This window comes from Microtus oregoni, unplaced genomic scaffold (genome assembly GCF_018167655.1).
Source record: "Microtus oregoni isolate MIOR12 unplaced genomic scaffold, Mior012 000007F_ref0000211, whole genome shotgun sequence".
In the NCBI taxonomy this organism is placed as follows: Eukaryota; Metazoa; Chordata; class Mammalia; order Rodentia; family Cricetidae; genus Microtus; species Microtus oregoni.
The window spans coordinates 57687488-57696673 of NW_024543066.1; the positions used below are offsets into that span (position 1 = coordinate 57687488).

The 9186-nt window shown below is 56.4% G+C and overlaps 1 protein-coding gene across 2 annotated transcripts; it reads right to left on the bottom strand.

The window, feature by feature from the left end:
• Window positions 1-4: 4 nt before the first annotated feature.
• Window positions 5-8545, bottom strand: LOC121450815 (zinc finger protein 687). 2 transcript variants are annotated; one of them, XM_041656125.1, is made up of 10 exons: window positions 8412-8544; window positions 6942-7037; window positions 3467-5598; window positions 3144-3322; window positions 2641-2817; window positions 2369-2531; window positions 1880-2206; window positions 1677-1789; window positions 1349-1493; window positions 5-1238 (listed from the first exon to the last, which is right to left on the bottom strand). In XM_041656125.1, the coding sequence occupies exons 3-10, from the start codon at window positions 5579-5581 to the stop codon at window positions 744-746; spliced, it is 3714 nt and encodes a 1237-aa protein (XP_041512059.1). In that variant the 5' UTR covers window positions 5582-5598; window positions 6942-7037; window positions 8412-8544; the 3' UTR covers window positions 5-743. The 2 variants fall into 2 exon arrangements, with proteins under 2 accessions (XP_041512059.1, XP_041512061.1); XM_041656127.1 differs by lacking the exon at window positions 6942-7037 and having other exon boundaries at window positions 8412-8545.
• Between the last annotated feature and the right edge of the window lie 641 nt (window positions 8546-9186).

Below are 9186 nucleotides of genomic sequence, written 5' to 3' on the forward strand. Positions count from 1 at the left end.
ATGATTACTTTTTCCATCTGTCTTGATCAATACCGCCTCTTCCCTGAAAAGGGCTGCCCCAGTTTGGACTCACCCCTCCTATCAGTACACACTGTCCAACTCACATAAAAAGAAAAGCCTGGATGGGGATTAAACCACAAGCAGTTTTAATAGTCTGGTTCTCTCCCTCTTGTTTCTCCCAGTTAGTATTATTACTACAAGAATAAAGGATTCCTGAGAGCCTGTCCTCTCCTCTCCCTGGACCCCATTTGACAGGACTCATCCCCACCAACCCCCCCACCCCTAGATTTCTGGGGGAAAAGACAAATGGAAGGCACTGCAGGGACTGGGGCGGGGTTAGTGCCAATGAGTGTTAAAGGAGGGGATACTAGGGCAGAACCCAGCACAGAGGAAGAAATCTAGCGGAGGGGTAGAAGCTAGACCCTGTACATCCTTCAGTTTCCCCTGCCTGTCTAGCAGGCTTCCCAAGGTCCTGTCCTCCCACCCAGTTATACACTGGGGGTCTGCAGCAGAACATTAGTGTTGGCTTCAGAAAGGAAGAAAGGGGAGTCCACTTAAGTAGGACCCAGGGACCAAACCCAAGAGCAGGGGGGTGCAAGTTGATAGAATCCTCAAAAAGCCTTTCCCTCGGGGGCGAAAAGAGTCAAACAAAATACATGTTAAACTTCCCAGCCCAGGGAGGAGACAGCAGCAGTGAAACCAAAGTTCCAGGGAAGAGGAGAGGCCAATCCTAGGCCTGGGACCTAGTTGTCCCCACTGCCCCCCTGCCGGGCCCTGATGAATGCCATGCCATGAGTGCGAAAATGGGTCTTGAGATTCAGAGGGCTATCACAGCTCTTGCCACAGACCTTACAAGTCAGAGGGCCTCCAGAAGCAGGCAAAGGTGAATCTCCACCCTCTGGGTCAGAGCGTAATGGCGGGGCCTCTTCTTCCCCATCCCCTACCCCCAGGGCACTGGCTTTACCCCCCGCCCGTCTCTTCTTGTGGCTAATGAATCGGTGGCGGCTCAAGGAGCCTGGGGAAGCAAAGCACAAGCCACAGTCAAGGCACTGCTGCGTGCCACCATCCACCCTCAGCCCCACCATAACGCTCTGTTCCGCTGAGCCACTGCTCCTATAGCGCAGAGGCCCATGGCCTCCTGACCCAGGGCCACCCCGCAGGGACTTGGCTGGTGGTGTTGTACTGTCAGGTTCCTCACTGCATGAGTCAGAAGACTGGCGGCGTTTCCGTCCAGGGCCCTGGAGAAAAGTGGAAGAAACTGGGCCTCACCATCACCCTGGCTTCCTGAGACCAGAGCCTCACCAGTTTCTCACTCCCACGACATACCGTAAGGAGGACCTTGCCTTACCTGAGCTCTGCCACCAGAGCCTCGCACCAGGGTGCCTCCTCTGTTAGGAGGAGACTGGGTACCAAGGGGCAAGCCATGTCGGACTTGGACATGCTTCTCCAGGATCAGACGACTACTGAACGTGCGCTTTCCCTCTGTGCAGTACCTAGCACAGGGACAGTGGGCAGCTTAGCACCAGAGGCAAAAACCCAGAGCTCCTGAGAGAAGGAAGGCTGCCAGAGCAGACAGAGGCCTCGACCTTTGGCTCCCTCAAGCAGGAGGCAGGTGAACAGGTACTCTGGGAGTAAGGGTCATCTACCAGGTAGGAAAAGGGAATGGTAAGGGTTACCTGCATGGGTAAACTCTCTTGATTCCCTCATGATTGACCCTGACATGGCGCCTCAGGCTGGGGGCAGAGCAGAAGGAGCGCTCGCACAGGCGACAGGGGAACTTTTTCACTGCCTGAAGAACAAGGGGTGGGAAATTTCAATCACACAGGTCAACCCCAAGGTTACCTTCCAGCCTACCTTTCCCAGAGGAAACCCAACTCACCTTGCCATGTTCCTTCTTCATGTGAGTCACATACTCATCACGCTCGGGAAACCAGGAGTGACAAAGGCCACAGGTCCAGCCCCCAGGCCCACCACCCCCACCTTTGATGCCTTTGCTTCCCAGGTCCCGACGGGGTCGTTTGGTTGGGCGAGGAGGCTCAGGGGAGCTGGGCAGTTCCTCTTCAGAAGATGAGGATTCCTCAGTAGCAGGGGCTGCCTCTGCCCGAGACACAGCCAGCTCCTCAGGCTCAGTCTTGGGGGTCAGAAGGGCATCTCCAGCCCCTTTCCCAACTGCCTCCTCCCCCAAGCATCCAGACTGGTGAGTATTCTATAAGAGGAAGACAAGAGGAGTGGCTATGTGGAGGAGAGCCTGGCTTTGCCAAAGTCCTCGCTTCTCCCTACCCCCCACTTCCAGAGGGTGATGCGGCTCTAGTTCAGGTCAGCACAGCTAGCTACGGAGCCAGTCCCTAGCCCTTTGCTCCTCCTGTACCTTGAGATGTTCCAGCATGGTCCTTTTTTGGGCAAAAAGCAGAGGACAAGATGGACACTTAAAGACACTGACACGCTGGGGCAACAAGTGCTGGTCAAAGTGGGAGGAGAGAAGCGGTTTGTGAGTGAAGACCGTGTCACACATGGCACACTTATAGATCAGCCTGCGGAAGCAGAAAAGGCAGTGTCAGACATCGTGATGGGGCAGCAGCCCTGCCCTGCGCCCCACCCTCCGCCCACCCCTCCTTTTCAAGCTCCTTCCCCAGGTCTCACTTGGCTTGCTGGGTGAGGAAGCTGGGATGCTGGGAGTAGAGGTGGGCATGGGCGCTGGGTGCAGACTTGAAGGCCATGGGGCAGATGGGGCACTTGTGGAAAACTTCGCAGTGTGATGCCTGTATGTGGGACTTGATGGAGTTCACACCCCCAAACACCACTGCACAGCTGGGGCACCTTAGAGAGGAAGGGGAGAAAGTGCAGTGAGGCAGGGGCATCTCCAGCACCTCACTTGTTGCTGAGGATGAGGTGGACTGCAGAAGGACATAAGCAAGGCAGAGAAAGGAAGGAGGTCAACTGTCCCCAGAGGCCTGAGGCGGCAGAGCTGGAGCCCCAGCAGGAGCCCTGCTCTCCACTGCTCTCATGGTGCATGACTTGAAGGCAGAATATGACACAACAGAGCTGAGAGACAGGAAAAACGACGGCTCTCCTTGAGAACCCATCTAAAAGGGTGCTGTAAGAAGGAGATGCTAAAGTCCTATGGGGAGATGAGTGTGAGGCACCTGTATCCTACACGGCGAGAGAAATGCAGGCAGGCCTCTCGAAGATGGGTCTGAAAATTGGCTTGAAGAAAGTTGCCCCCACACTCAGGACAGACGTGCGGGGGGCGATTCTTATGTGTGCGCTGGTGGGCACTGTAGCTGCAACGATTGGGGAGCATCATGGGGCAGGATGGGCACACCTGTCAAGAGGTTAAACAAGGTTAATTGATGAGGGGTGCCCTGTACTCCATTACTTTGCCTAAGCAAGCTCTTAGTACCTTCCTGGATTTTACCTCCATAGTTTCTGGCTGTCCCTTCCCCAAGAGAAATGATAGACAACTCACATTGCTGGTAGACCCAAGTGCAGGAGGGCCCAGCTGCTGGAAGTGGGCTGCCATGCCAGCCTTGTCTCGGCATTGCTCCTTGCACTCCAGACAGCGAAAGCACGTGTAAACAGAGGCAGCTGGGGGAGCAGGTGGTTCTGTCGGGAGTGGGAGCACAGGGGCTTCAATGGCAACTGTAGTAATGGTTGAGGAGGTGACAGCCCCCTCCCCCTTGCCCAAAACAGGCAAGGCCAGAGGTCCAGGAATAGGTGGGACAGCCACAGGCAGCAAGGGTGTGATGTCTGGCTGGCCCACCATCTGGTCAAGGGCTACAGGCCTCATGACCAAATGTGAGCACTGCATGACCAGCCCCTTGTCCTTGTGTTCACGGGCATGCAGGAGTAGGCTACACTTGTTGAAGAAGACAAGGCGACGGACACAGTGGTTACAGGTGACCTCTATACGCATGCTTCTGCGATCATAGTGCCGTGCCAGGCTCTTCTCCAGCGAGAAGGCATCCCCACACTCAAGGCAGCGGTAGCCTGTTGGAGGCAGGGCCAGCCCAGCCTCAGCTGGTGGACTCAGGTTCGGTCTATAAGCAGGCAGGAGATTCTTGCTGTTGAGGATCTTGTTGAAGGCCTCTACCAGGCTGGACTGGGTCCGAGAGATCACCGAGCCACCTGCTATGCTTGGCCCCGTAGCAGACTTAGAAGGCTGTACCATCACCACTGAGGCACCATTCACCTTCTGCCCCCCAAGGCCTAACCCTGTCCGCACCTCAGCCTTGGGCAGAGTTTGGGGTACCAGCCCTAATACACTCTTAGTCATAGTCTTAGGGCTGGTGGCATTCCCCCCTGGCAGAACCACAGCCTTGCGGGCAACACTAGCTGCCATTAACATGGCAGTGCTAGCATTCTGGATGGTAGCCACAGGCAGCACTGTGCCTTTCAGCCTCGTGCCATCACCCAGCTGGACACTCACCACCTTTGGACCCTCAGGGGCTGGAGTTACAGGAGACAGTTTCAGGAAGCTAGCCTCAGCCAGGAAAGCTCCCTCAGTCAAAGGGGCAGGGGGATCAGGTTCTGAGGGAACCCGGGTTACAGTTCTTGTGATATTCCCACAGGATGTTTTAATAGTCTTGATCCGCACCTTGAGGGGTCTAGAAGAGCTGGAAGAGGTAGGGGAATCATTGCTGTCCTCGTCTGCAGCCTCAGCTCCACTAGAGGGGCTCTGGGGACTTCTTGGAGGAGACTTCTCCATTGTTCCCTCATCTTCTTCCTTCAGAGGTTTACAGCTAGACGCCTTTTCAGGGGAAGCAGGAGGGCTCTGGTGTCCTGGAGACTGCTTGAAGGACATTCCAGCCACCTGCTGAGGTGAGGCGCTGGCAGGGATGCCTGCTGCCTCAGGGCTGGAACCTGAGCTTCTTGTAGTAGTTTGGCCCTGGGAATGGTGGGGACTGCAGCTTTCCTGTTTCAAGGCCCCTTCTGGCAGGAGAGAACTAGGAGGCAGCAGGGCTGAGCCATTTTCTGGGGCCAGCACAAAAGGAGTGGAGAAAGGAGGTGGGATCATGTCACCATCCTGAGGTGGGGAAGATTCAGGAGGTCGGGGATCTGGGTGGTCCCCTGGTTCAGACCCAAAATGAGCAAAGAGGTCCAGGGGTGTTTTGCCTTCCACAGCTTTTTCTTTCCAGGCATTCCCATTGGTAGCAGCTGGAGAATGGGGGGTTTCTGAGAGGGATGGCTCAGGATCCCCAAATCCATTCTGCATCAGACAAGACCCCACAGGTCCTTCCTTAGTTACATCCCCAGCCTTGGTCTCCTCTCCTGAAGTCCCAGGCAGGGTCTCAGGCTGCTCTGGACATACTGTGTTTTTGACAATGACACTGACAGTGGAGGTATCTGGTGGCTGTGGAAGGCCATGATCAGAGGCCTCAGCTATATTCTTAGGGTCATCCACAGTAGCTGCTGCCACCGCTCTCTCTTCAGAATCACCTCCTACACTAGGTTCTGGCTTCCCTTGGCCTCCTGGTCCCTCGTTTTCTTCTGGCCCAGAGTGAATGGCTTCATTTGCATCAATGTCAGGGATGTCAAAAGCAGCAAGGAGGTCATCAAAATCAGGTGTCTTCATGTCCCCCATAGCGACAGGTCCCAGACCTAATAAAAAGAGTAAGATTGAGGAGAAACTGGGATGTCTGAAATAGAGACCTTGAACCTCCCTTCCTCAGTAACTCTGTATTTATCCCCTCCAACTTGGTAATTTCCACCACACTGAATGGCGAATCCTGGAAAACTGTTGGAGGTAACTAAAGTCAGGTTAGTGGGAAAACACCAGGTAGTGCCAGCATAAAAACCCAGAGGAAACCAGAAAGAGAGTCTCAGAAATACAAAGAGTAATAGAAGTTAATGGTTCTCAGAGACACCTCCACAGAAACCAGATCCGTGCCAGGCACAGGACCAATTAACCAACAGGAATATTAAGGAGGACGACAGACAAAATGTTCTAGGTTTCTGGGCTTATTTGTGTCAGCTTGGGATCAATTCATATTCTTCATGGAATATGAACTGGGGGTCCATAGAGATCTGAAGACCAATACACAAAGGAGCAGAGATTAAAGTTAAGACTGAAATTGCTCTTCCTTTAGCTTTATCACTGTGGTTCAACAAGTTACTTCATTGCCTTACTTTTGCTGTTTCAAAGAGGGGACAAGTAACCCACTTATCAAAGTTCTTCTAGAAGCAAAAGATTGGATGCTTGAGTGTCGAGTCCAGAACACAATTTATTACTGCAGCTGGGCCAAATTAAGGACATGTGAGGTCAAAGAGAAGCTGGCTGCACTGGAAGGAGTATACCCTGGCCCCCTAGGGCTAGGGTCAGAGATAAGGGTCATCTAAAGTCATCTGTGAAATATCTGGAGCCACTCCTGGCACCTGGAGCTCTAGCATGGTCAGCAGGGAGAAACAGATCCAAGAGAGGAAAGGACACAGAAAGAGGCAAAGCAAGGGAGAGGCATAGTCATACAGGCCCCAACCGTGTCCTTTCTTGTCACAAACACCTGCTGCTTGCTCACCTACCTTCCCCAGAGAGTCTTTCCTCCTCCCTCCTCCACCTTGCTCTCTCAGGGTTAAAACTCCAGGGTATGAGCTGATCCACACAGTTGCCACAATGGGGAAGCTCCTCCTTCCCTCTGTCATTGCTACTCTGAGCGACTCACCTAGTCTATCTCCTAACTGAAACTCCATCTTCTCAGGCAACAATAGCCTAAGAAGTCTCCCCCAACCTTAACCAGATCCAATAGGGATGGGGGGTTAGGTCCCACAAGATTTATGTCACTAAAGCAACAAGGAGGCCAGCTCGGAGACTATGGGAGACCCGAGCGCTATCCTCCATCGGTTCTTTACCATAAGTATTTCTGTAGGAAATGGAGAAAGGATAATTCGCTCCCCTTATATGTTCCCTGCCCAGGATGCAAGCCATTTCCCAGGGCCAATTCTCTCACCTCTTTCCAGCCTTCAGACTGTAACTGGAGATAGTCCCAGCAGGTGGCGGCTGGCATTGCACGGACCAAGGTGGGGGTGGGGGGCAAGGGTACCAACTAGAGGAAGAAAGGGGAGTCCTCCTTGCACCGTACCCCCTTACTTAATTCCGCGCACGGTTTAACAAAGCCCTTAGTTCTGCCCAGATGACTCGCTAGGTCCCTCTTCAGTTCAGCTCTCTCAGGTGGGGAGACCTGGGCTACCTTCCCACTCAAGCTCCCAGAGAGGGTCGGTGGAGTACAAAGCCAACTAAGAAAACACCTGCTAAGTGGCCTCTCCCAACCACCTCCCTCTGACGTGCAAGTGACTTGGAGGTCATCCGATAGCCACCTGGAGCAGACAGTGGGCCAAGCGGAGAGGCTTAGGGCCGATGAAGATCCTCCACTCAGCCACCAGGCCTCTGGAGCTGCCATCTCCTTACCCCCTTTTCCCTCTGTCCCCCAAAAGCAGAAAGAAGGGGCCTAATAGGAAGAGGGTGAACAGACCCACGTCGGGTGGGGGGGCTCCACTGCCCTTTGCCCAAGGCCTGCTGCGCAGAGCAAAGCCAAGGGGCCAGGGCCCGGCCGGGGGCGATTAGGTTGCGGCCAAGCTGGGCAGCATTAAGTCCCTGCCATCTGCCAGGGACTGGAGTGGGAAGCAAGCCCGGGGTTTCGAGTAGGGGACGAGAAGTACATTAAAAAAAACTGGAGGGTAAACTGAGGCGAGTGGTGCTTCTTTCACTTTCACCGGCTAAGAACTCAAGGCAGGGCCTTGGCCAGGCCAAGCCCTTTAGGATCTGCGGCGCTGCACATCGGGGGCCAGGACTCCCCGGCAGTGGGGAGTGGCACGAGGGGAGTGGAGACACATGAGGGGGCGGTCCCTGCGTGACTCGAGGTTCTGCAGCCAGGTCAGACCCAACTCGAACCTGGTCCCCCTTCTCCTCCGCGCCCCGCGCTGCCTGCCCCGGCTCCGATCCCCTGAGGCTCTCTCGAGACTCGAGTGACTGCAAGGCGCGCAGCGGGTTCGGGGCGCCAGCTCGAGTCCTGCCGGGGCCCGGACGCTGACCCGCACCCGGTCGGGATGCAGGCTCCGCTCTGGCTGGGCCCAATTCCCCCGCCCCCACCGCCCGGCACGGACACCATTTTAGGTCGCGACATCCCGCAGCCTCCAGTCCCCCGGCCGCACTCCGACTGCCTCTCGGTGTAGGAGAGCCAGGACTTAGGGGTCCCGGACCCCCCTCCCACGTTACCGGGCTAGGGGCAGTGCTTTCAACAGTCTTGAGTTCCCACCAGCGGTCCTCGAGCACGGAGGCGGCGACCCCGCCAGGCAAGCAGCCGCCCCAGGGGGCGGCGCGGAGAAGGGGGTAGTTGACCAAGTGGGGGAGGGGCAGGGGCATTTACCCGCCCCCCCGGGGGGCGGAGCCAAGGGCGGGTATTCGTGGCGAGCACGCTTACTTGTTCCGATCCTAGTGCGGGCTGAGACCCCGCGGCCTCCGCCCGGTTCCAGCCGCCACCGCTGCTGCCGTCGCCGCCGCCCTCCCCGCGGCCGCCGCTACTTCCTGCTTCTCTCCGCTTCGGCCTCCCCTCTCCCTCAGCTCCCTCCGCGCTCCTGGTCCGGGCTGCCCGCTTTCATACTCGCCATTGGCCAATGGCCCCGTCGTTCAGCCCTGAGCCCCACCCAGCCCCGCACGGGGTTGGCCCTCCGTACCCCGCTCGGAACTGGCCCCTCATCGTCTTCTCACCGTGATTGGACGAAGGGCCTGGACCCTGTGGAGAAGCCTCTCCTCATTGGCTGCTCCGGAGTCCACCTGCCCCATCTGCGTAGCTCGATAGCCATTGGCCCGCGCCGCTGTCGCTTAGCAGGAAGCCTGCCTCGGTCTCCGCTCTGGGACGCGAGGGGAGTCGAGCCCCGAAGCGTGGCCGTCCCCTCGCTATTGGTGGCTCGGAGCTGGACGCTGTGCCTCATGTATGCAAACTTAGGAACTCGAGCCGTGCGGCGCGCGCCGGAGGGAATCTCGTCGGCTCCGTGTAATCTGCGTGTTTTAAGTGTTCGTGCCGTTTCCTCCGGCTAAGCCGCAGTCGCAAGGATGCGGGGCAGGGGTCACAAAACGGGGCGCCACCCCCAAACATTACGTCATCGGGGTGACCGTTCCCTCGCGATCCTCGCAGTGTCTAAACTGCTCTACCATCCGGAGGGATGCGGTCCTCGCGTGGGTCAGCCTCTGGACGT